The sequence below is a fragment of the Marmota monax genome, unplaced genomic scaffold (genome assembly GCF_021218885.2).
Source record: "Marmota monax isolate L192 unplaced genomic scaffold, Marmota_monax_Labrador192_F-V1.1 WCK01_AAM20220418_F8-fsc00253, whole genome shotgun sequence".
Taxonomy (NCBI): Eukaryota; Metazoa; Chordata; class Mammalia; order Rodentia; family Sciuridae; genus Marmota; species Marmota monax.
The window spans coordinates 2,225,764-2,253,014 of NW_026695237.1; the positions used below are offsets into that span (position 1 = coordinate 2,225,764).

Here is a 27,251-nt window from a genome sequence, read left to right on the forward strand (position 1 = left end):
CGAGATCGTCGTACGGTGGGTGCGCGAGTGTGTCTTGACGCAGTACCAGTCATCGATACCGAGGCGGACTGGCAGCCCTGAGCGTCGCAGTCATGCCGGCCGGACCCGTGCAGGCGGTGCCCCCGCCGCCTCCCGTGGCCACCGAACCCAAACAGGTACCGCGTCCCCCACCTCAACCGCAGTCCGAGCCGGAGCCTAGGCCTGGGCCCTCCCATCCAGCCCTCCTCACTCCCGCAGAAAGAAGCGGCCCCTTTGGAGAGCTTGGAAGGACTACAAGTCCCAGGAGGCAACGCGCTTTCCCCGCTGCGCGGCCTTCCCTCTAGAACTCTAGTTCTCAAAGTAGTCCGCAGACCACCAGCACCGGCATCACCTAGAGCTTATTAGAAATGCAGTCACTAACCCAGAATTTTTAAGTAGACATTTTTAACAAGATCATAGTGATTAATTAAAGTGTGAGAAGCACTGATTCAGCCCATCCACTAGGCTTTTGTCTTGTAATTCCTAATTTCCCTACCTTCGTGGTACCTTTTTGGATGTTAATTCTTAGCATCTTCTCTGCACTTACTGTGCTGGGATTCAACATTACCAAAATGAATGAGGCACAACCCCAGCTTTAGGGAAGACGAACAGACTAGAATACCCACCAAATGTTTATTGCCTTGATTAATATAAATGATGAAGTGCCACTCACCCCTAAAGTGCTCAGTTGGCTATTGGTGAAACAGATGCATGAATAATTGCTATATGGTGTGGTATCACAATACTAGAAGTACTGGATACAAAGGAGCCGTTAAATCAAAAGTTCTTGCTGGGGTAGAGGAGAGATGACCATAGTTGAAGTGCACAGTAAAGAGAGGTAAATTATTTTTAGAAGGATTAATAGTTCACCAGGAGGATGATTAGGGAAGGAAAATGGCATACTGTAATCATTCGGTGAACATTTACTGAGCTCACACTGTATGCTGATCACTGCTTTGGATTCAGAATACTCCAAGCAACATGACAGAAAAGACCCATGTCCTTTTCACCAGTATTTATGTGTTCTTGTCATTTTCCTAGGCACTAGGGGAAAATAAGGTAATACCAGGTAGTAAGTTAAAAAGCAGCAAGATAAGAATCAGATAGTGCCTCTCCCTGATCAAGGGTAAGTGAGCAAGTGTGGCTGAAGTGCAGGGTGGGGAACATGTTAGCTGGAGATATGATTCTTAGGATTTAACCTTGTCCTTTTAAAAAATGGGAAAAATGGAAGAATTTCTAGGTAGTAATAGTTCTGTTTGAGATTCAGGTTGTCAGGCAGTAATGAGGGGAATTGCTAGGGGGATCAGAGATACTGAGGAGCTAGGCATTGTGGGGCCCACCTCTAATCCCAGCCTCTTAGGAAATTGAGGCAGGGCGGGGATTCCAAGTTTGAGGCCAGCCTGGGAAACGTAGAGACTGACATAAGTGCTGGGGATGATGTAGTTCAGTGCTAGAGCACTTGTCTAAAAAGCCTTGGGTTCAGTCCCCAGTACTGGGAGGATATTTACTTCATAGGGTTCTTATAAGGGTTGTAAGAGTTAATAAATTTAAATGCTTTTAAAAGACACCCGCAACCTACTTTGTTAAGGCTTTTACAAATAAATATTATCATTGTGGAGGCCTGGGTTTCTGGCCTGTGTGAGTTGGAGACCATCTATGAGGTTAGAAATGAAAAGTGCAAAATGCCAAGGAGTAGGCTGCACCTAAAGCACTGTGGCATTCCAAAGTGATCTGGATTGATTTGGCTGGATTGTTCAGCCAAACAGAGGAAGTAGGGGACATGGTTAGGATTGCCTCAGTAATGTGAATACAGTAAAGAGAACCAAAAGCAAAATTTTAGGGGTCTCTAGCATTATAGGATAGGAGGCAGGAAGGAATCATGAGCAAGAAGGAAAGATAGAATGAGGCTCTGGTTAAACAGTTTTGTGAAGGGATAGTCACTGGTGTTGTCCAGATAATGGTTGTAGTTGATTGTTGGCAGTTGTTTTTTACCTTGGCAAGAGCACTTAGAATGAATGTGGATCAAATGGGAGATAGGTAGTGGAAACTCAGGATGTTAAGCTACAGTAAGAAAGGGAGGGAGAAGGCAGCAGTGGAACAGAACTTGAAGGCAGGGCATAGATTTTATTTTTCTAAGGTGAAGGACTTGACCCTTTGTTTATTACTAAGGGAAAGAAGCTACTGGATAAAGAACATGATAACTTACAGGGAAATTCGGCTATTCCAGGGGTGCTTCACAAAACATCGGTGCATTGAATGGTGATTGAAGCTATGGAATAGATACAGAGAGAAAGGGAATTCAAAGCAGAACGAAGCCGCCAGCAAGGAATTACCCATGTGGGTGTTGGGTCCTAGGAATTAAACCAAGGCTTTATACATGCTTAGCATATATTCTACCATGAGCTACACCCCAGCTTCTTGTTTCTTTATTCAGCAATCAATACGACTGGTCTGCAAATTAAATGTTCTGTGCCAGGCACAGTGCTGGGTGCAGGGTTACAAACATGATCTTCTGGGTTCTGGTCATCTTCTCAGAAGTAGCCAGAGCTGCTGCATCTGAATCACTTGAGCATTTGGTTAAAATGCAGGTCTCACTGAGACCTGGAGGGGAGCCAAGGAAGCTCCCCTTTTCCTTGGTTCCCAGGAGAAACCTGTGTAAGCACCATGCAGGTAAGAGAACTGCTTTTCTGAAGCAGAGGGTTCTAAGGAAGTCTGCAGGGCAAAGTTTGTGCTGTAAGCAATATCCTGGAAGGGTATAATGAGTTGGGATGAGGGAAATTCTTCCCCAGACCTGGGACTTCAAGACTTTAATTTCTATTTTCACAGCCAACTGAAGAAGAAGCATCTTCAAAGGAAGATTCCACACCTTCCAAGCCAGTGGTTGGGATTATTTACCCTCCCCCAGAGGTCAGGAATATCGTTGACAAGACTGCCAGCTTTGTGGCCAGGTAATGTAACTACTTCTGCACAGGTGGGTCAGAGGTGGATTGTAGCATGAAAAGCTTCTGAATTATCACAGAAGTAACCTGTGTTACAAAAGATTTTATTGGCTTGGATATGTTTGTTTGTCCAAAACTACAACATGGCAGTGAGGTAGCCAACAGATAGGACTGACATTTCTAACATAGCACAGAGTCTCACCCTCTGTATCCAAAACAGGCCTGAGTAGATGCCTGGAAAGCTATTCTATCATAGACAGTTTGTCTGTCCGAGCTGTTGGCCTGAGAAAGGTAAAAAGAAGTTGATCATTCTCATTGTACAGGGACCATATTTCACCAGCCTCAAATGACTCCTCTGCAAAGTTGAGTCAATGAGTAAGCTGATGGGACTGAATAGAGCTCATTTACATCATGCAAATGTTAGCTGCCTTCCCAAATGGGATGGAAGTTGGTCAGCCTTCTTCCTGGCTCACCCCATTGTGCTTATTTATGTACACTCACATATCCTTAGATGGAATCTTCTTGACTCCAAAGAGCAATACATCCCCTGGTTTAGGGTATTTAGAGTATTCTTATGACAGCCAACAGATTATATCCAGCCTACAGTTGTTTTTGTTTGCCCTCACAGTATTCTTTTAAAACTCAAATTAGTTGTCAGTGCTTAAAAGGGAGGAAATTTCACAATAAATTTGGATTTCTGGCTTTCCTTGGGCACCTTTTTTTTTTTAAATATTTTTCAGTTTTTTATAATTGGACACAATATTTTTATTTTATTTATTTATTTTTTATGTGGTGCTGAGGATTGAACCCAGTGCCTCGCACGTGCTAGGCAATAGTGCTCTACCACTGAGCCACAACTCCAGCACCAAAACTGGCATTTTCTTGCTGGAAAGCTATAGCTATCCCTGAGAAGATTATTGCCCTCAGTTGGGAATGTGTTCTCCAGGGGTTCATGCCTTGACAGTCACTTCTTTTAAGGCAGAATCCTTAATATTTTATGTAATTTAATGGATATTCCTTCCTTTTCCAACCTCCTAATAAAATGAAACAGAATTACTCTAGTTGATATCTTTCACTGTGTCCCCTGTGTATGGATTCATCTCATCACATATCAAGGGCTCTGAAACTGCTGCTCTGTTCTTGATTGAACATTATTAGGCCATTATCAGATTTCAGGCATCAGGTGTTGTTTAGAAAAACTTTTAATGTCTCACAGCTCCCCTTGTGTCTTGCCCTTTTTCCCTGATATTTTTAAAACAACAAAGAAGAAAAGGATGTTGGGTGAGGAATCACTATACTCTTACTATCAGAATAGTTTCTGCCTGGTGTTTTCACTTTTTCCTCTTTCTTTCTGGGCCTTGGCATCCATCCATTTTGAGATCCTTGTGATACTAACAGAGATCCTTTCACAACTTTCTTTTCCTTTTGGTGCTGTGTTGTAAGCCCTTCTTCACATTGCTCTGTAGTCTTCCTCATGCTGTGTGGAGTGTGATTTTCCAAAAGGAGCTTTTCTTTCTGGGTTGGGTCTTCCCTGCATTTTCTTGTCAGGCCTTCTGTTGACAGGATGCATTGTGTGCAGGTGGTGGGTCATCTTTGACTTAGCCATCTCCTCTCTATTTTCCTTTGAGATTGTTTCCAGTGTTTCCATTTGACCAACAAAGCCACAGGGGAGTCTTGGCATTTTCTTTCCCTTTTAGATTGTTTCCTTAGAAGAAAATACCACAGTCTACGGTCATTTAAAATTATTTAAAAAAATTTTTTTTGGTAGTACCAGGTGTTCTCCGGAGCATTCTGCCTCCAAGCTACCACTCCATCTCTTTTTTAAATCTTAGTTTAAGACAAGGTCTCACTAAGTTGTCCCATGCTGGCCTTGAACTTGAAATCCTTCTGCCTCAGCCTCCTGAGTTGCTGGAATTACGATCTGTTCCACTGCACCTGGCTAAAAAAGACTTCTTAAGGGCTGGGGATGTAGCTCAGTGGTAGAGCACTTGTCTAATATGTGCAAGGCCCTGGATTTGATCCCCCAACACAACATAAACAAAAAATGAACAAACAAACAAAATAAAACATTTTGCCAAGTAACTTACTTTCCAATAAAGTATTTTGTGTAATACTTTGCTTCCATAGACATAATAGTTGGCCTTATCTAGTTCCCTTAAAAATAAATATGCATCCATGTGTAGGTGGATTTTTAGCTACTTTGATTGCTTTTGTAGGCATTTTTAAAATATATGAACTTGCTTTTGTTCACATAGCAATGAGGGGATAGGCAAATTCTTCACTCTGGGAGAAAGCCAGCATGTATGACTCTTATCGTGTTTTTGCCAAGGTTGTACACATATTTTGGAGCAAGCAGTAGAATCTTCAGTGGAGTGTGATTTTCCAAAAGGAGCTTTTGTTTCTGGGTTGGGTCTTCCCTGCATTTTCTTGTCAGGAAGCTGAAGTGGAAATTACCCTTAAAAAGTCCCATCAGCCGGGTTGAGTCAGAATCACGTCTTTTTCTGCTGAAATCTATTACTCGTGTTGGAGGGGGGTAATTCTAAAATTAACACTCAGCTAACTTAACACCACAGAATAGCTTGGAATGAACATGCCTGCCTTCTCAGCATTGGATCTTTTCAGTTTCCAGATGTAGCAAGGTTGTGGCTTAGGAGGCAGTGATGCGTGGGGACAACTAGAGCCCCCTTTTCTAGTAGTACTCAGTCTGCCTTGGGCATTTGCTGTGCATGATGACCTACTTTAGCAGGATCTAAGTGTGCTTTCACCCTTCTCCTCATGTGTGGTTTGCCTTATGTAAGGAGGTAGAAAAATACTTCTTCCCAAAGCATGAGTTTTTTGTTGGGCTAGTGCACTGTCAAATTGAGACCTCATAGTGTTAGTCACACTATAGGTTGTGACCAAAACTTGCTGAGGCATTAGTCTGGGTGTTGAAGACCACCAGCATGGTATAGATTGTTGTGGCTAATCTGGGCCATAGAGTGGCCTGCATTCTCTTGTTCTCTTTGATAGAGCCAGGTGTACAAAAGTCTGAGGAGAGTAGAGCAACATGACTGGCAGCAGCCCCGAAGCTGTGCCTTGGTGTGTTCACCTTTGAGTATAGGGCTCTGGCCAGAGGAGCAATAAAAGCCCCACAGTCCTCTCCTAATAACCAAATCATCTTGAATGTTTATGGAACTGGCACTTCTACCCTTCATAGGAGTAATAGCCTCAGGCATTTACAGGCGAATCTATGATTCAAAAAGACTGGCATCTCCTGAAGTAATTTGGTTTTCTCAGTAGTACTTCAGGTTACAGAGGCAAGGTGATGTTAGCCAAATTTTACACACGGGGAAATTGAGGCAAAGAGTAGTTTAGTAACTTGCTCTAGGTCATAGTGAGTTGTTAGTGTACATGAAACTTCCATGTGTCTTTTAAGGTTTGTGTGCTTTCTGACTGACACAGGTGTTATATGTCAGCGTGGCACTTTGAATTGTTACCATCAGGACTCTAAAAATCAGGATTTCCTAAATATCATGTTAGGGACTTTTTTTTTTTTTTTAAAATTATCCTGAGGTTTTGAAGGCATGCATACTGGGAACATGGGGCATACCTGGAGAACCATCCCAGGCAAGGAGAGCAGTAAGGAGAAACCCCCTACCTCTAGCCAGTCTCACCACACCTGTCATCTGAATGTGCCCTATACATTCTCATAGATTATCTCAATTTCCATGGTTTTTTAGTTCTTCTCATTACCTGGAGGACAAAGTCTCAGTTAGGAATTACTATATTTTTTAACACCTTGCCGAGAACTAGTCTCAGCAAACTTTGAGCTAAACTTTAACAGCATTACTCTGTTGACTTCACTTTGGGCTATATTTTGTTAGTAAAGGCATACTAGTATTTATTTGGGGTAGTAATATGTATCTTTTAAATATGTTTTTTTAAACTGAATGTTTATTAAAAGCAAAAAGTGATAGCTTGGTTGGTTTGTGGAGGTGGCAGACCAAGGACCTAAAGAGTGATAGAAGTCAGGGTGGTCTATAGGTAGAGGTGGCCTGGGCCAGGCCAAGTGAGTCAGATGGCACTGATTGCTGGTGCCTGGAGGCTTGAGGAGGAAGTCTGTTGTTCTGAAGGATGGGCTGCTTTGAGCAGGAAGTGATGGCAAGAAGAGGCTGGAATGGATGATGTTTTGAATCTGAGCAATCATAAATATTGTGGTGTTAATTCTTATGTCTTTTTCTTCTTCCAGAAATGGGCCTGAATTTGAAGCTAGGATACGACAGAATGAGATCAACAATCCCAAGTTCAACTTCCTGAACCCCAATGACCCTTACCATGCATACTACCGTCACAAGGTCAGCGAATTCAAGGAGGGAAAGGCTCAGGAGCCCTCTGCAGCTATCCCCAAGGTCATGCAACAGCAGCAGCAAGCCACCCAGCAGCAGCTTCCCCAGAAGGTTTGGAGCTTACCCCTTTTCCCCAGATTGAGAGGGAGGCAAGGACAAGGGGGGTGTGGCACATAAATAACTGTTGTCCACATCTCACAGCCACCCAGGGGGACAAGGGAAGCTGTTATCCCTATCTTAAGGAAGCAGGCAGTGCTCAAGCAATGAGATACTGATGACAGTTGGCATTTCCTGATTACTGCTGGTCATACTTTGCTCTGTGCTTTATTGACACCTCTGAAGGTCTGCATTGCAAAGGCTGATTGAATGATTATTTTACAGATCATGAATCTGAGGCCTGTAGGACTTTGATTTACTCAAGGCCTTCCCCATGGTATGAGGGCAGTGCTCAATGTGTGAAGGACCTCCAACCTCCTGCCTGATTAAGCTGAAGGATATGGTGTGGCCTAGGCCTCTTTGTGCCATCCCTTCCCTTCAGTCTGGGCTGCCCTAATACCACCCTCCCTGCATTGGGCTCAGGCTCATGGAGTCTACCACTAAGAACTATTAGGGTTGTAAATAAAGACAGGAAGGGCCAACACATTTTGCCTCTTGGATAGTCCTGGCCTGGTCTGTTCATTTTGCTTTCTTGCCAGCTGGTGGAAAAGGCTTACTTACATGGGAAGTAAAGATTAAAGACAGGTTCTAAGAAATTGTGTCACAATTTACCACTCCTAGAGCCTCAGATTACCTCGGTTTTCTCATCTGTAAAAAGGGCTCATAGTAGATGATCCATTTACCTTTATATAGTGGGTTTCTGTGCGTGTACATAGGTCTTACTGCATTTCCATCCCCCTTAAGTAGGATTAGTAAGTCAGTTTCTGTCAGTATTCTGTCATGCACTTTTGGTCCTCAATTTCAGGGCAGGGTCAGAGATACAAATGCACACAGTCTCTTTTAAAGTCATTCAGGGAGTTGAGGCCACAGTTGACCAAGAAATTAATACTCTTTTGAGTTAGGATTCTCTCCTGCCAAGTGCTGGTGGTGTGTTAATAGAGCATAGTAGTCCACAGCCATTCTTCTGGGTGGTGGTACTACCTCTCTTTCTGGAGCTGGTCCACACCTATGCCACTCACCTCATACTTCCTCTACATTTTAGGTCCAAGCCCAGGTGATCCAAGAAACTATTGTGCCCAAAGAGCCCCCTCCTGAGTTTGAGTTCATCGCTGACCCCCCATCCATCTCAGCCTTCGACCTGGATGTAGTGAAGCTGACAGCTCAGTTTGTGGCCAGGAATGGGCGCCAATTTCTCACCCAGCTGATGCAGAAAGAGCAGCGCAACTACCAGTTTGACTTTCTCCGCCCACAACACAGCCTCTTCAACTACTTCACAAAACTGGTGGAGCAGTATACCAAGGTATCTAGATGGGGCTGGGTCATGTGTTGGGCCCAGGGAGGGAAGGCATCTCAGCAGTATCCATTCATTGTCTGCAAGGACATTGCTTGTCTGTGAGCTTATGGGCAAATATTATGAAACCCAGTTTAAAGTAAAAATCCTGTTTAGTAATTTCTTTAAATTCAGAAGAGATGTCTTATTTGTAAAGAGAAATGAAACATATGCTTGCATTCTACCAATAGCTGATTACCCACTATGTGACAAGGCCAGGTTGCTAGCTGCTTCTAGGTACATGTACCTTTTCAGTTTTCCTAGTATAGAACTTAAGAGAAAGCAAGCCCTCACTGGGTCAGTGGCACATACCTATACTTCTAGCTACTCTGGAAGTTGAGGCAGGAGGATCTCAAGTTTGAGGCCAACCTGGGCAACTGAATGAGACTCTATTTCAAATTAGGGCTGGAGGAGTAGCTCAGTGATAAATCACTCCTGAGTTCAGTACCTACTATTATGGAAAAACAAATGAACAGAGAGAACCTGGACAAGTCAATACTGGTATTTAAAATTATCAGCTCATTAGTTTATTGTTAAGAACTGCTGTCATATATAACTGATTAGAACTAATAAAAAATTTTAAAAAGATATTTATTGCAGTTTTTTGGTAAATTTTCTGTATAAATGTAAAATCTATGGTGATAACATTGTAAGCAGTGTCTTACGAAGTTGTAAAGTACACAGACTGCTCAACCACACCCTGTGTCCCATCATATTCTTGTTTTTCCTGCTTAAACAAGTCATGACCTGAACTAGTGACCTGGAGACTATAGGCCTCAGATGACAATTGTCTACAAGCTGACCTAGGCATAGCAATTAAGATAAAAGGCAACTTCAAAGTGTGAGATGATGGGTTAGATGTTCTCAAAATGTTCCCCACCTCATGGCCCAGTCATGTTGCTTAACTTAGTCCAACTGCTGGGGAAATGAATTTGAAGTTGACCAAGTCAATGTCTAGAAGCTGTGAGTGAATAATAAATAAAATCTGTGGAAAAAAAAAAAAAAAAAAAAAAAAGAACATTGGTACAAATTTGCCTGGGGCACATTTTTCTTGGTGCATATATAGCTCAGGTTGTTTTCCTTTCTTTTTTAGTGAAATGGTTTAACATTTCTATTTTTGATATCTAGAAAAAATATGTTTGATCTAAGTTGAAAGGACTCGGGGATTTCCTCAGACTTCTTTTACCCTAAGTATATAATTAAAAAGAATTGTAAAACTGTGTATTTAGAAAATGACCAAATCTCTGAGCATGATAGTACACACTGAAGATCGGGGATATTACTGTGATAAAGCACCCTTGGGTTCAGTCCCCAATACCAAATAACCAAATCCAGAAGCTAGTAGAGTAGCTTGATTATAATCATTGAAGAGTACTGTAAGTACACAGGATCCATTTATGATAGTGCTGGATTCCTCAGTGACTCCCTTAACATCCCTCAGTGGACTGCCTCCATGGTTAAAGGTTACCTTTATTCTGTTACTTTTTTTTTTTTTCCAAAACTTGGTATTTGCATTTACAATTCTGACTTGAAGGCACTAGTGTCTCTCTAACCATGGAAGACCCTATCAGTAGAGGTAGATTCTAAGGCTAGAGGTAGAAGGAAGAGCAGGATGGGGTCATCCTTTTTGCCACTGGTAGTAGAAACTATTGAAACAGTTATAATGGCTGGCTGTCCAGAACAAAGGTAAGGGCTAGGGATGTAGTTCTGTGGTAGAGTGCTTACATAGTGTGCTTGAGGCCCTGGGTTCAATTCGTAGCACTGAAAAAACAAAATGGTATTCCTTCTCTCAGTAAATGTAAATGTCAGATGGTATTCAAGGTGCTGGAAATGTAGTAGTGAACAGAAGACAGAATTTCCTGTCTTCATAAGGAGTTTCTAATCTAGTGGGGAGGAAACAATAGGTGCAACATTAGTATGTGTCAGATGTGATAAGTACTATGGAGAAAAAGGGGATGGAAATATAGGGATGTGGGATGAAGAAGTCTGAGTAGCATTTTCAAAAGGATAAGAACAGACTAGTGTTACAGAAGCAGCCATCACATGCTTACCATGTTCTGGGTAACCTTCCAGTATTTGCATACTTTTTCTGCTAATCCTTGAGCAACCTTTTTACATTGATGGTGCCAACTCTCAGTGGTGGTGTCATAATTTTGTAGAAGGAAGCCAAACTGGGATTGTTAGGTAACTTTCCTAAAATCCCACAGCCAAATGGATCTGGAATTGGGACCCAGAATCCCATACTCTTGCCCAGCAAGTCTGCCTTTCCGTCTTGTGATATAATAACACTAATATTTGCTTTATCTCTTCTATTTTAGATCTTAATTCCACCCAAGGGCTTATTTGCAAAGCTCAAGAAAGAAGCTGAAAATCCCCGAGAAGTTTTGGATCAGGTAAAGTGAATAAGATTTCTTGCGACCATTTAGTAAGTGGAGGTTCAGGTTCTACTCTGTGAGTTCTGTGTTTAAAAACACTCTGAGGTAGTATAGGTTGAGTGTCCCTAATACAAAATGCTTCAAAAGTCCAAAAAATATAAGAAACCATTTCTAGGCTATGCGTTTAAGGTTCATGTGAAAAGCAATTGGATTTCGTGTTTAGATGTGGGCTCTTTCCCCAGGGTATTTCATCATGTATATGCAAATATTCTGAAATTCAAAACATTTCTGGCCCATAATTATTTCAGATAAGGTATGTTCACAGGATGGTCAGAAGAAAGGCCTTATGGCTACAAAGGCCAAAGAAACCAGGTTTCATATGATGCTACATTCTTCTTTACTCTTAGCTTCAGTAGGTCTGTTTTCTAACCAGAAGGCTATCTTCCAAGCAGATTCTCTGATGATATATGCCTAAAAGCTCCCAGGCTTTCAGAGTTGAGAAGGTGTATTGTTGCTAGCTGATCTTAGTGGAAACTTGAAGATTTTGTTTCTTGGGTTTTTAACATTGCTGGTTTTCTTGAGAATACTAGGTTATCATTCAGACTTCCTGAAAGATTCTCCTACTCCGAACTCAAAACTCAGGAAGTCCCTTGCCAATTGAAGAATACCAGAACATGCCCTTAGCATCATTCTGGTGTGAAGAAGATGCTAACTTTGGTGGATCCCAACCTTTTTGGAGTAGACACTGACTGAGATCACCATGTTGTTTCCTATCCCTGTAGGTATGTTACAGAGTGGAGTGGGCCAAGTTCCAGGAGCGTGAGAGGAAGAAAGAAGAGGAGGAAAAGGAGAAGGAACGGGTGGCCTATGCTCAGATTGACTGGCATGATTTTGTGGTAGTAGAAACAGTAGACTTCCAACCCAATGAGCAAGGTAGGTTTGTGAGGAGAGTGCCTCCAGTTGGGAACCTGGAAACCCCTTTAGATGTTTCCAGAGGGCTTTATCACTGTTTCCTCTCTGCTCCCATTTTATTTCTACCACTTTGCCCAAATTAAGTGCAATTCAACAACTGTTTTGCCTTATCCTAAATGGGCCTCTGTAGATAGAGCAAGGAATCAGAGTGCCAACCCTTGGAGAACTGGACCGGCAAATAGGCGGGCCTTTGATATGGAATCCTTTTGACTCTGGCTCACATCCTGTTAGGGAACTTCCCTCCCCCAACCACACCAGAGGAACTGGGGGCCCGAATCCTCATTCAGGAGCGCTATGAGAAGTTTGGGGAGAGTGAAGAGGTAGAGATGGAGGTTGAATCTGATGAAGAGGATGAAAAACAGGAGAAGACTGAAGAGCCTTCTTCCCAGCTGGACCAGGACACCCAAGTGCAGGACATGGATGAGGTGAGCTCCCAGGTGGCTTGTGTGCTGACCTTTCCCCTGAAGCCCAGGAGATCAGGGTGATGCTATTCCCCGAGTCAAAGGTTTAGCTTCCTTGTGAGCCTCCAAAAAAGGCGTGGGCCCTAAACAAGGCTGGACTGACTCTATAGCTGCCCAAGTCCAGGCAGCACAGAGCCTCTTTCCAGCTCTGATAACAAAGATGCATTCACAGGCAAGGATCTAAAAGATGTACTGGTCCTGTTCTGTTTCTTTCTCTTTGCCTTAGAGGCCCTGCTTCCTCTACCTCATGCCAGCCCTTAGTTAGGGAACTCTGCATCACCCTGTGCTTTGATGACTTTTGAACTCTTAGGTCCAAATGATCAGTAGTTCTCAGAGCTTTTCTAAATGTAGCCTATAGTCTAAAGGGAATAAACCAATAAAAAAAGAAACAAAGAAATGAAATGTGGCTATACTTTCTTTCAGACATCCCTACCCACTTCCAGCCTGGCCCTCCAAATAAGCACAGTCTCCAGAGCCAAGCTGTTGTCCCCCCCCCCCCCCAAAGAGTTTGTGTGCAGCCTGAGAAGAAAGGGTCCTTGTGTTTGTGGGAATTGAGTTTTTCTCTTCCTCCCAGCATTGCTCTGTGAGCAGCTAGCATTGAGTGTGGACTCTCCTCTTGCACCCCTCCCCTGCATGTTAAGTGCCCTTGGCCTCTTGGGACTGCCTGGTGCCAGCTGCTGGAAATGCCTGGGAGGAATGTTAGCACCATGGCCCCTGGTGCTCCCATTCATGCTGTGAGGAAGCAGTTTGGCCTGCTGCCGGCTGGCCTCAGCTGCCCTGGGAGGCTTAGCACATGGACGTTGGCTGGCAGAGGCCAAGGCTCCTTGCCACCATGAGAGCTGCCAGAGCTCAGCTGTAGGTGGCCTCTTGTCCCTTTTCTGAGCCCTGCCACTGCTTTGCTTTTCAGGGTTCAGATGATGAAGAAGAAGGGCAGAAAGTGCCCCCACCCCCAGAGACACCCATGCCTCCGCCTCTGCCTCCAACTCCAGACCAAGTCATTGTTCGAAAGGACTATGATCCCAAAGGTATGGTCTGCTTTCCAGCTCTTGGGCTGCCCTGGAAGGTCCTGCCTGTCTTTGTGTGTTTCTCAGATTGGGCAATTTCTAGGAGGCCTTGAGGCATCTTTTTTTGGTAAGAGCACTGATAAGCCTATCTATTATAGGCCTCCAGGTAGGAAATAAGATTTAGTCATTGCCAGTGTCCTGGAACCAGGTACAGGAGTGTGCTCACCGGATGCATCATCAAGAATGATGCATGAATGAAATACCACTGTTTTACCTCAGCTGCCACCCTGTTTTCTCACTTGGACATCTCTTTGCCTTTTAGCTTCCAAACCCTTGCCTCCAGCCCCTGCTCCAGACGAATATCTTGTGTCCCCCATCACTGGGGAGAAGATCCCAGCCAGCAAAATGCAAGAACATATGCGCATTGGGCTTCTCGATCCCCGCTGGCTAGAGCAGCGGGATCGCTCCATCCGGGAAAAGCAGAGTGATGATGAGGTTTATGCACCAGGTGAGGTGGGGTGTTCCTAAAAAGACTGTGCAATGTCCAGGTCATAGTCAGCTTGCTTTATACAGATAAAGAAAGCAGCAGTTGAGGTTAATTAAAGCTTTTGAGGGTAGGTCTAGCCTATGATGTTGCCAAAGAACTTCTCATTTCTAAGAAAAACTCTCCAGAGGAATCTTCCAAAGGCAGGCACTGACATAGATGACATGTGCTGTTGGCATCTCAGCAGAATCTGATAATAACTGGGAATAATACTGGCTTCTGAGCTTTCTTAGACTAATGGTTGAAGTACTGTGACTCCTAGAGGACCCACCGGTCCTCTTTTAACTACTGTTTGGGAAGCAGCAGGGTAGGGAGGGAACTGCCAGGGGCAGAGCACCAGGCTTTTAGTCCTGATTGCTAATTGTTCTCCCACCTGCCCTCTCTGGCCCATTATTCTTTTATAACTCAGGTTGGACAAGTATTGGGTCTATAGACTTAGGGTCAACTGAGCAGTCCTTCTGCAGGCTGAAAGGGTAAGAGTACAGTGTTAGACTGAGTGTCAGCCTTGTACTGTGGATCCAGCTTCTGTCCTACACTCCCGGAAAGCTTCTGCCTTGTTTGAAGAGCACTGAGTTTAGCTTCCCTTTGTTTCTTCCCATTGTGTGACTGCATATAGGTCTGGATATTGAGAGTAGCTTGAAGCAATTGGCTGAGCGGCGTACTGATATCTTTGGTGTGGAAGAAACAGCCATTGGTAAGAAGATTGGTGAGGAGGAGATCCAGAAGCCAGAGGAAAAGGTATGGCTTGAGTGGATCCTTGTGTCTTCCTATCATCTGTCTCCTACACTTGAGCTCAGTTTTAGAGATCCTGTGGCTTTGCTTTACTTTGCAGGTGACCTGGGATGGCCACTCAGGCAGCATGGCCCGGACCCAGCAGGCTGCCCAGGCCAACATCACCCTCCAGGAGCAGATTGAGGCCATTCACAAGGCCAAGGGCCTGGTGCCAGAAGATGATACCAAAGAGAAGATTGGCCCCAGCAAGCCCAATGAAATCCCCCAGCAGCCTCCACCTCCATCTTCAGCCACCAACATCCCCAGTTCAGCCCCACCTATCACCTCAGTACCCCGCCCACCTGCGGTGAGCTAGCAGCACTCTGATCAATTTTGGGGTTAGACACAATTGACTGAGAAAGGAAGCTACCTTATAGTGAGGCCTGAATGCTGTGTGGGTCAAGTTAAAAGATAAAGAACTTTTTAAATGAAAGTGGGGATTGCTACCCTGATCTTCAGTCTGCACAGGTGGATTGGAACAGGGAAGAAGACAAGTGACAAATGTGAAAAACGTGTTTGGTTTAAAGCACAGAAGAGCAGTGTGACTTAATGGGTCTTTGAAGCCTGCTAAGCCATCACAAGGAGGCTTAGTTGAGGTTAACCCTTTTAGTTGCTTTCAATATCTTCTAGGAGCTGCTAATTGAGTCTGACCTATAAGTCCCATGTGGTGAGAGTGTCCACCCTGGGCCTCAGTGCAGTTTCTGTCATGTGTTCAAAGTGAGGCTGCGGTCTTTTGGCACCAGGGGACTGAGTCAGAGCTGTCCAGCTTCCGTTCTCAGAGATATAGGTGGCCAGTTGCCAGCTATGTGTGCCCTTGGAGTCAAGTTGAAGCTTCCTGTGACCTGTGGATTTCTTTCCCCCACAGATGCCGCCTCCCGTTCGTACTACAGTTGTGTCTGCAGTACCTGTCATGCCCAGGCCCCCCATGGCATCTGTGGTACGGCTGCCCCCAGGCTCAGTGATAGCTCCTATGCCGCCTATCATCCATGCACCCAGGATCAATGTGGTGCCCATGCCTCCCTCAGCACCTCCCATCATGGCACCCCGTCCACCCCCCATGATTGTGCCAACAGGTCAGTCTCTCTTATATCACTTTACAGGCCACTGAGCCAGGGACCACAAGCTAAGCATTATCCAAAGAGTTGTGGCTAATATTAGTGGCAGTTCTTCTAGCTGGGTGTCTAGCCCGGAGGAGAGCCCTGGCATCCCACATAAAGTATTCCTGAGCCAGGAGCTGGGAACCACATCTTCTAGGGAAGTGTAGGAGTTCATAATGGTATAGCTGGTGTTTGCACCCAGGGGTCAGGCCCCAGACAAGCTCAGAGGCCTGAGCAATGCTTATTGTTGGCTGGCAACTGCTCCATCCATCAGTCCTGCTGCCTGATATGGGCAGCCTCCCAGGGCCCCCAGCCAGGGAACCTATTAACTGCCAGATTGAGCAGAGAGTAGCATTTCACACCTCTCCATGGAACCTTTGAAGTCTCTCCCTTCACTTCCTCGCCAGCCCTGTTTCCCAGGCTCCTCCTCCACTCAAGGGTTGTTGTTTCCTCTCTCTGCAGCCTTTGTGCCTGCTCCACCTGTGGCTCCTGTCCCAGCTCCAGCCCCCATGCCCCCTGTCCACCCTCCACCTCCAATGGAAGATGAGCCTGCCTCTAAGAAGCTAAAGACAGAGGATAGCCTCATGCCTGAGGAGGAGTTCCTTCGCAGGAATAAGGTCTGTGATCTGGAGTGCTCTCTGGCCTGGAGCATCCAGGTCCAGGCCACACATTCCTTCAGTCCCTGTTTTCTACTCCCGTGGTTTTAGTTTTAGCTTCTGAGGTCTAGACTAGCCATTAGAGTCTTCACAACACATATTCAAATGTGGGGATAGCAGCTGGGGGAGCAGAGAGCAGTGGTGATGGTAAGTGGTCATTGCCCCTTGGTGTGTATTCCTGTAGAAGCCAATAGGGGATCCAGCTGCACAAGCAGCATGACCTAGGTATGACAGGAACCTTGGACACTTAGAGGGAATCTGGGCTTGCCTGTAGCTCCACCCCAAAAGGACTGCTTGTTAAGAGTACTGATATTAGGGTAGATAGAATCCTGGACACTGGCAGTCCCTAGGAAAGCCATTAGGCTCCTGTGAGGAGGCAGAAAGTTGCTACTTCTGCTTTCCTAAAGGATTTGACCCAGTCTCTTGTTTTCTAATACTAAGAAGTATTTTTAGTAATTCTTCTTCACTCAAGTTTGGGGTAGAGCTAAGCATATCACAGGCACTTTCTTTTTAGTGCTTACAATGTCACTGTACCACACTTGTGGCATTGAAGTTCAGACCTTGTCAACTATGATCACAGGCACTTTCTGTTTAGTGCTCACAGTGTCACTGTACCATACTTGTGGCATTGAGGCTCAAACCCTGTCAGGTGGGAAGCTGATTTGTTAACCCAAGTCTTCTGGCTTGGGTTAATCTTTTTTCCCTTTGTGCTACTTGGGGTTTACAGAACATTTTCACCTAACTGCTTCACCCTACTTCCTGACTCAACAGGAGACAGGGCAGGTAGGGATCCATTATTTAAAGAAAGAAACAAAGTCTTAGGGGAATGACTCATGCCATGTGGTGAATTTGGGGCCAGACCCCAGGAGAGGACAGGTGACATTGTCTGGACAGGACTTGAAACAGCAGAGCATAGTTCATTGTTGGCTCAGGGATTCCACAGGCATAATAACCACCTCCTTTTTTGCAGGGTCCAGTGTCCATCAAAGTGCAGGTGCCCAACATGCAAGATAAGACGGAATGGAAGCTGAATGGGCAGGTGCTGGTCTTCACCCTCCCGCTCACAGACCAGGTATCGGCTGCTGCGCCCAGTTGATATCAGATGCGTGGGAATCAAGATGTCAAGAGACAATCTCCTCTAGCTGGCCTTAGCAAGTGGGTGAATGACCTCTCCTTTGTCCTACAGGTCTCTGTCATCAAGGTGAAAATTCATGAAGCCACAGGCATGCCTGCTGGGAAACAGAAGCTACAATATGAGGTGAGTCAGAATGTCCCAAGTCTTGCCTCTTGAATCCCATGGAAAAGAGATTTGGATGTGGCTGAGTCCATTCCAGTGACATTGCTGGCTAGGAGTCCTGGTAACTGATAATGGGAGGCCCTTGTGTGGGGTTCCAAATACCCTTTGCTTCAGCAACTGGGGGAGATCCAGAGACAAGACTTGGGAATCCCTTGGTAGATTGCTGACTCAGTGGTGAGGCCTGCCTCACTGGTGTGTTCTCAGGTGGCCTGGCTCTGTGTGGACACTGAGGAGATGTCTAGCCTAAGTAGGTCACATGAAGTGCTTCATTCACCTCTTTGGACTTGAACATGTCCACACTCTGGGCCTATTTCCTTCTCTATAAAGTGCGGCTGTTGGATGAGGTGATCTCTAACGGTCTCATGATTTGAGAGTCAACCTCCATGGACTTGATCAGGATCAGCATCTTGCAGAGTTGAGCTTTGAGCTAAATGTCAATGAAGGGGAAAAGCATCAGTTGGAGGAAAGACAGGAGAAATCAGTCTAGGAGGAACCAGAGTCCTCCCATGTATCCCGCCCTAGTCTTCCCTCAAACTTCTAAAGTTCAGAGTGTGAATAGGCCAAGTTCAGGGTTTTGAAGCTGTAGTAAAGTACTCAAGGCTAGGTGCCATGTTCTATAAAGTACTCCATCTATTTTCCAGGGCATCTTCATCAAGGATTCCAACTCACTGGCTTACTATAACATGGCCAATGGCGCTGTCATTCATCTGGCCCTCAAGGAGAGAGGTGGCAGGAAGAAGTAGAAGAAAAAACCCTGCTTTCTGGTTCCATTTGGCTGGCCTCTCATGTCCTCTACCCCCATCCTATACCCAGGAGCCCACTTGGGGCCTCAGGTGCTCCCTGCACATTTGTTCCTCTTAACTCAGTTTGGATATTCAAATTGTCCTATAAAGATTCATAGCCCCACTCCCCACCGCATTGGTAAGAGTAGCAGGGCTTTCTGAACCACTCTCTGGAATCCCTTTGTGTTAGAGTCTTGATTTGAAGTCCTTCGTTTCTTCAGGCACCCCATTAGGAATTGAGAACCCAGGGATGTCCTACAGAATAGTTTCAAAGTGCCAGGTTAGTAGAATATAATTGATATTGTCATTTTGTATCTTGCAGTGGTCTAATAAACCTCTTAAACTCTTCTTGTGAAAGCATTGTAATAAGACTTGGCCCTTGTCCACCTGTGCCTCTTCACACTAAAGGCAGTAGGAACACTGTACAGTACAGAGTAGCTCCCCTCAGTTTGTATCTGAATTCTTACATTTTATGTTTTATATATTAGGGCCAGATACAGGTTGTTATTTTTGGAATCACACTATCACAGGGAGGTAGGTGCTGCTAGGGGTGTTCAGAGGGAGGAAAGTGAGAGTGTTGAGAATTGTTTCCTAGTTTTAAAACCTATGTTGTGAAGAGCGCATGTGTTTGAAGATTCTGAGAGTTCTCCATACCTTTTTTTTTTTTTTTTTAATGTGTTGATGAACCTTTATTTTTGATTTATATGCATTGTGAGAATCAAACCCAGTGCCTCACACATGCCAGGCAAGTGCTCTACCATTGAGTTACAACCTCAGTACCCCCAATGCCTTTTTTTTGGTATTGGGGATTGAACCCAGGGATGCTTAACCACTGAGCCACATCTCCAGCCCTTTTTTTTTTTTTTTTTTCCATATTTTATTTAGAGACAGGATCTTGCTGAGTTGCTTAGGGCCTCACGAAGTTGCTAAGGCTGGCTTTGAACTTGCGATCCTCCTGCCTCAGCCTCCCAAGCCACTGGGATTACAGGCGTGCACCACTGTGCCTGGCCCCCAGTGTCTTATTTACAGTCTTTCCATTTGGTCCTCCTGCTTGCCCAATTAGGTCCTTTTCAGGACACAGAGGGGTGAGACCATTCCCAAGGTCACAGAATTGGTATTCTGGTCACCCCATTCCTCTCAGCCAAGCAAGCTCAAAGCTTCCAACTGCAAACCTACGGCTCAGGCAGCACCATTCATGTGGCTCCATTACAAACTGCTGTCACATTTTTAACTTGGTCAGTGTGATTTCATTCCTTACCCTCTGACATTTATTTGCCTCCAACCCAATTGCTAGAAGTTTGCCCTTTGGGCCAATGCCAAAATTTGGCTTCCTGAAGTGGGCTTCATGGTTTGGTGCCTAAAATTAGCCCACTTGTAGTTTCTTTTCCATATGCAAGGCCAGAAATCCTCTTGAACACTACCAACTGGGCCTTATTTCAAGAGGTAAAGGGGACCAGGAGACCTGGGGGAGTCTCATACTCCCAAGTTCTCCTTTCTGGGAGTAAAGGCTAGGGCAAAGTGTTAGGGCACTAGTCTCCTCCATAGATTGAAGCTGTGACAGGAATCCAGGAATGCTGCTGGGCGGAATGTGAGTGAATGGGCCCTTTGAGCTGCCCTGCAGGGAATGAACCCAGTTTCCCGGAGCTTCTGAATGAACATCTGTCCTGGCCCCTCAGTTGCAAGAGGCCCATTGACCAGGAGGCCTTGTGACCATCAGTGGCTATTGATCCAGCCACTACATCCTGTAGATAGCACCTTGCTATTTACAGAGTTGCTTGCAGAACTATTCTGGTTCTCACTGCTCTTGCCTGAGGATCATCATCTTGTTTTTTAACATGAGGTAGAATATCCAACATACATAGCCAGTGAAGGCTTTGGAACACCAAAGTAGCCCATGAATTCCTGGTCACCACCCTGTCTGTGCTGTACCACCAGAACAGACTGTGAAATAGAAAGAAATGTTTCTATTTTGGGATCACTGGGAAACCAAGCAGGACTGGAGTCTTTGAAAAGTTGCTGTAATTTTTCATTTTAAAGAGTCAAAGCCATCTCATTATCCTGCCCAGACTGACCTTAAACTCCTGGCTTCAAGCAATCCTCCTGCCTCCGCCTCCCAAGTAACTGGGGACTTTTTTAAAGATTTGCATTAGAGGCTCTAGAAGCACTAGAAATTAAGGAATTTCCTTTTCAATTCTACTTGCTGCTTGAAATAAGTGCTCAACACATATCCCTGGAGAGGCCAGTAATCATCAGTCCCATTTCACTTTATATATTAGAGAATATATACAATGGTTATATTAGGTAAATATTAGAATATATCTGTGAATGGAAATACATAGTGTAACTATAGCAATCATATATGTTATTTGTCCCTGTTATTTAAAAAAATCAGGCAAAGTAATAACAGGTCATATTTAAGGGTAAATAGATACACATTCATAAGATTTTTAGAAATTTACTTTTTTAAAATAAAAAGTCTTGGGGCTGGGGCTCAGTGATAGAGCCCTCGCCTGGCATGTTAAGGTACTGGGTTCAATCCTCGCCACCACATAAAAATAAAAAGTATTGTGTCCACCTACAACTAAAAATATGTATTAAAATAAAAAGAGGTGGTATTATGATTATTAACTCTACTTATTTGGGGAAATTGCTCTTAACTATTTTGCATTACTATATTTTAAAAAGAATAGGTAAACAGTTCTACGTACTTTTGGACTCTATAGTCCAAGAAGCAAGACAAGATAAACTCTTATGGTGAAGAGAGTACTGTTCCCTTAAGCTGAGTTAAATTAAGCCATCAGTGTTCCTTATCCCTGAGCTGTGGTGACTAGATCAGGGGTAGGCATGTGACCCAGTATTAATGGTTGACATACTAGGAAATGCAGGCTTCTCTCCATTTGAACAGAAGCTACCAGAAGACTTGTGTGGATATGTGGAGAAGGATGTGAAGCCTGGATCTGCTGCCTTGAGGGGCTCCAGTTAGAGAATGAAGCAGCCATAGGGAGGTCAAAGAGATGCAGAGGAAAAAGAAAAATGAGGCCATATCTCTGGTGACATAATATCTGGATTAAACTGCTCCTGAAGCCTTCCCTACCTGTGAATTCTTTTTAAACTTTGGGACCCACTAAATATTTGTGGTTTAAGCTTACTTGAGTTGTGTTTTCTGCTATTTGTACCAAAAGATTCTCAATTGTTATCCTCTGCATTGGGATAAATAAGCTATTTATAGCTTGCCTGCTCTTCATAGGCTCCTTGGTACTGATCATATCTTCTGAGCCTCAGAAGGTAACAAAGGCACTTATGTGGGCTCATGGCCCATGCTCATAGGTAGTACATGTAAACTGCACGTTGTAGCATGTAGGAAGAGTGATCTATGTGAGCATCAACTTGCAGAAATGACCTCTGCAGGATGAGACTCAAGGATATCAACAAATTCCTATTTCCTTAGTAAGTATCTCTTATCTTCAAACGAATGTCCACAGTAGCCAGGCAACCAGGTCTCATAGTATTGCCTAAGACTTCTCGTACTTTGCACTCCAGTGAACCACATAAATCTGTGGGTCTCTTATTCGTTTATTCATTTTTTTCTGAGGTATTATGTGGTCTCACTTTGTTTCCTGGGCTGGCCTTGAACTCCTGGGCTCAAGTGATCCTCCTACCCCTGCCTCCTGAGTAACTGGAATTGCAGGTGCCACTGCACTTGGGACTCTCGTTCATTTATTCAGCCCTCTCCCTTCCTGCTCACTCCAACCTAACCACATCATCTTATGAACCTCCTTCTTCAAGGAGAAGCTTTGTACCTGCTGCTCTGCTTCTTGTATACTGTTCTCCCAGTTCCCACAGAAAGGCTCCCTCACTTCCATCCACCTCCCACTCCCATCACTGCCCCAGTATTCTCTGTGTCTCACCCAGCTTTCTTTTCTTCATACTGACAAATGTTCTATGCTTATTCATGTTCTCCCTCTTCCAGTGGACCATAAGTTCATTTAGGGCCAGGACTTTCATACCTCTCTCTCTGTCCCTCTCCCTCACCCCCATCTCTTTAATGGTGCTAAAGATCAAACCCTAGGCCTCACATATGCTAGGCAAGTGCTCTACCATTGAGCTCCTCTCCCGGTGCTTTATCTCTTGTTCACTAGAGTAATGCCTGGCCCATAATATATACCTATATAAAGAACTCTAGAATTTAAAGGAAGTAAAAGAACTAATATATCCTGGAGACTTCAGAAATAGTCCATGACACACAAAGTAATTCCTATTTTTCAGAAAAGGAAAATAAAATTCTGAAAAGCAATTTTATATAAAAACACCCAGTATTGGGGCTGGGGCTGTAGCTCAGTGGTAAAGCACTTGCTTCACATGTGTGAGGTGCTGGGTTCAATCCTTATCACCACGTGAAAATAAAGATACTGTGTGTTCATCTACAACTAAATAAATGTTTAAAAAAAAAAACCCAACACCCAATTTTGAGCGGTACAGCCATAAAGCAGCATTCTAATATGCCATTGATTAGATTTGAGTTAACTTCCATACCATGGCCACAGGCTGTGGTGGGAAATAAGACAATTATGAATTTGCAAGTGCTTTGCAAACTACAAATGCTGTTATTCCTGCTTGCTATTTACTGGGCAACTCCATGTGCCAGATGCTTAGATTATATTGTCACACTGAGGTTTTAGAATGACTCCTCCAAAGGGGTATTTTTTCAGTAATTCATTTTACAAGTGAGAAAATGGCCTCAGAGAAGCCAGATATGATAGTGTGTGCTTGTAGTCCCAGCTACTTAGGAGACATGCAAGAGAATTGCTAGAGCCTAGGAATTTAAGGCCAGTCTGAGCAACAGTGAGATCCTCTATCCCCTCCCCACCCTTCACCCCCCCCCCTCCAAAAAAAAAGAAGGAAGAGAAAAAAAAATGGCCTCAGAGAGAAGTGATATGCTCAAGGACACAGCAGAAATTTGAATCCTGAGTGGGCTGATTTAAGATAATTAGAAGATGGGGCATCAAGATTTTAACTGAAATAAGGTGTAAATAGTCTCTCAAAGATAGACACCTGGTGTCTTTAACCTGCTTCTACCCACATTCCAAGTATTGTTAGGAAAATGTCTCCTTATGGGCTCAATAAAATATGTTTGAGGTGTGACCCTAAGACCAAAGTTATGAAGCCAAGGGCTGTAGATTTTTTGCTGTGTTTGGGGTTTCACATCTGCTCCCAAGTATATTTGGTTCCTTTCTCTCCCTTTTCTGGAATAGGCCTATGCCCCCATGCAAGGCCTACTCTGCCTCTCCTGGAAACTGGGACCTAGAGCCCACCACTCCCTCTAGAACCATTAGAAGATACATCCTTCCAGACTGAGGGTTTAAGATGAAAACAGCCTAGGCCCATTCCCATGTTTGCCATTGTCCTATTGAGTGTTGAAAGCACTTGAAAAATAGTGTATATCTTTTTTGTTTATGGAAAACCAGAAGCCCATGGAATGTGAAAACTGCACAGTAAAGACTTTAGGAATATCTGGGCCATGTGGTGTCAAGGAAACATCTGTCAAAATCAAGGTTTAAGACCTCTTGGAGTTTGCTTTGTGGCCTTTTGCTTCCTACCTTGGTCCCTGCCCCTCAGAGCTAACTTTTCTAATCTCTTCCCCTTTCTGGGCCTGTCTACCCCTCTGGTCTGTAGGGGAGAGTCATATCATACCACAGTTGTAAGTTTTAAACCATAGAGTACTAGACTTAGGTGAGGAAATATCATTAACAATCTCTGGGGTCAGAAGTTGGCTACTTGCGGAGTGGGTAAGACCATATAGATATTATTGGTCTTTTACTGGGCATGGTGGCACATGCCTGTATCCCAGCCACTCCAGAGACTGAGGCAGGAGGATTGTGAATTCAAAGCCAGCCTCAATGGAATGTGACAGACATCATTATCCAAAGTACACGTATGAAGACATGAATTGGTGTGAACATACTGTATATACAACAAGAGATATGAAAAATTGTGCTCTATATGTGTAACAGGAATTATAATGCATTCTGCTGTCATTTATTTTAAAAAATCAATTGAAAAAAAAAAAAAAAGCCAGCCTCAGCAATTTAGGGAGGCCCTAAGCAACTCAGTAAGACCCTGTCTCTAAATAAAATACAAAAAGGGCTGAGGGTGTGGTTCAGTGGTTAAGTGCCCCTGGGTTCAATCCCTGGTACCAAAACAAAAAATTGGTGTGTCTCTCCCAATAAAAGCAGTAAGAGCTGGGTTCAAATCTTGTCTCTACCATAAATTAATCCTGAGACCTTAGGCGACTGACTACTTTTTTTGGTACTGGGGATTGAACCTGGTGCTTCACTGAACTGTATCTCCAGTCCTTTTTATTTTGAGACAGGGTCTCTAAGTGGCTGAGGCTGGCCTCCAATTTGCTATTCTCCTGCTAGGATTTTAGGTATGTACCACAACACCTAGCTCAATGGACTACTTCTGAGAAATTTAGTTCCTTTTCTTGTGAAATGGGATTAATAATAGTATATATCTTTTTTGTCTGATACTGGGGATTGAACCTAGAAGCACTTATTACTGAACTACATCCCCAGACCTTTCTAATTTTTATTTTGAGACAGGATTTCTCTATGTTGCTGAGGGTCTTGCTAAGATGCTGAGCTGGCCTCAAACTTTTGATTCTCCTGCCTCAGCTTCCTGTGTCAGTGGGATTAAGGTATAGACCAACAATAGTATATATCTTATTGCTAAAAGATTACAAGAGATGGTGCAACCAATTTGGAAAACAGTTTTCCAGTTCCTCAGTGGTTAAACAGAGTTAATGTTATAACCCAGAAATGCCTCTCTTAGGAATTTCCACCCAATAGAAATGAAAATGTATGTCCACAGAAAAGCTTGTACCTAAATGCTCAAAGCAGCATTATTTCTAGTAACCAAAAAATGGAAATATCTAAATGATCATCACTGAGGAATTGATAAACAAAATGTACTATATCCATGCAATAATGTTATTAGCCATAAAAAGAAATGAAATACTTCTGGGTATGGTGGCACTCACCTGTAATCCCAGAGACTAGGGATGCTGAGGCAGCACGATTGCAAGTTCAAGACCAACCTCAGCAATTTATTGAGGCCCTAAGCAATTTAGCAAGACCCTATCTCAAAACAAAAAAATAAAAATATGCTGGGTGCAGTGGTGCACACCTGTAATCCCAGCAGCTCAGTAGGCTGAGACAGGAGGACTGCAGGTTCAAAGCCAGCCTCAGCGACTGTGAGGTGCTAAGCAACTCAGTGAGACCCTCTCTCTAATAAAATACAAAATTGGGGTAGGGATATGGCTCAGTGGTTGAGTGCCCCTGAGTTCAATCCCTGGTACACCAAATAAATAAATAAATAAATAAATAGGCTGGGAATGTAGCTCAGTGGTAAAGCACCTTTGGGTTTTATTCTCAGTACCAAATAAATAAAATAAAAATAAATGAAGTACTGATAAGTGCTACATGTGAACAGACCTTGGAAACATTAAACAAAGAATCTAAACACAAAATCCACATATGAGCCAAGTGTGGTAGCATAGCACACGTCTGTAATCCCAGCAGCTCTGGAGACTGAGACAGGAGGATGGCAGGTTCGAAACCAGCCTCAGCAACCTAGTGAGACCCTGTCTCAAAATAAAAAAAGAGCTGGGAATGTGGTTCAGTGGTTAAGTATTCTTGGGTTTAATCCCTGGTACAAAAATCCACACAGGGTTGTTTATATGAAATGTTCAAAGAAGGCAAATCTATAGAGAGAAAGTAGATTAATGGTTGCCAGGGACTGGGGAAGGAAGTTAATGGGTAGGAGTATGTTTTGGGGATGATAACATTTTTATGTTCTAAAAATAAAGTGATGGTTGTAACCACTTTATGGTTGTAAATATGTTAAAATCATAGAATTTTACGCTGTAAACAGGTGAATTTATGGTATGATAATTATATCTCAATAAAGGTGCTGAAAAAAAAAAGTTTATCAGAGCTGGGCATGGAAGTGCATGTCTGTTATCCCAATCCCTAGGGAAGCTGAGGCAGGAGGATGCCAAGTTAGAGGTGAGTCTGAGCAACTTATACCCTGTCTCAAAAAGCGAGGGGGGGGGGGCAGCTCAGTAGTAAAGCATCTCTGGGATTAAACACCAGTCCCACCCACCAAAAAAAAAAAAAAAATTAATGCGTAGCTCAATAAATGTGGCCTCCTCTCACTCCCCCCCACGTCCCACGGGGATTGACTGCCACCGATCTACATTCCTCCTTTTTATTTTTTTAAATTTTGAGACAAGAGTTCACTAAGTAAAAACAATCCCCACCCATGCTCCTAAAGTCTCTCAAGGAGCAGGCCCCAAGATGCAGATGCGGAATCCCTGGGGAAATACCTAGGCCTTCAGCCTGCAAGGTCTGGAGGGGACAGGCCCAGCCCGCGTCAACCGGAAAAGCCAGAGGAACTCCTCCAGGTGAGTTCTCATGATTGGCAGCCTGGCGGGGGAGAACTCCGGGTGACGGCTGCTCCGCCC

General features: G+C 44.0%; 1 protein-coding gene across 2 annotated transcripts; it reads left to right on the forward strand.

Annotated features, from left to right (window-relative positions):
* Nucleotides 1–15: 15 nt before the first annotated feature.
* On the forward strand, nucleotides 16–27,100 carry Sf3a1 (splicing factor 3a subunit 1). Of its 2 annotated transcripts, XR_006850736.2 has the most exons (18): nucleotides 16–155; nucleotides 2,845–2,966; nucleotides 7,186–7,393; nucleotides 8,481–8,738; nucleotides 11,087–11,161; nucleotides 11,926–12,076; nucleotides 12,347–12,540; nucleotides 13,484–13,601; nucleotides 13,903–14,088; nucleotides 14,741–14,862; nucleotides 14,957–15,202; nucleotides 15,761–15,968; nucleotides 16,455–16,609; nucleotides 17,619–17,720; nucleotides 17,835–17,906; nucleotides 18,587–18,778; nucleotides 26,696–26,793; nucleotides 27,062–27,100. XR_006850736.2 is itself a non-coding variant. In XM_046439473.2 (16 exons), the coding sequence occupies exons 1-16, from the start codon at nucleotides 93–95 to the stop codon at nucleotides 18,686–18,688; spliced, it is 2,382 nt and encodes a 793-aa protein (XP_046295429.1). In that variant the 5' UTR covers nucleotides 16–92; the 3' UTR covers nucleotides 18,689–19,084. The 2 variants fall into 2 exon arrangements, 1 of the variants encoding a protein (XP_046295429.1); XM_046439473.2 differs by lacking the exons at nucleotides 26,696–26,793; nucleotides 27,062–27,100 and having other exon boundaries at nucleotides 18,587–19,084.
* The last annotated feature ends 151 nt before the right edge of the window (nucleotides 27,101–27,251 follow it).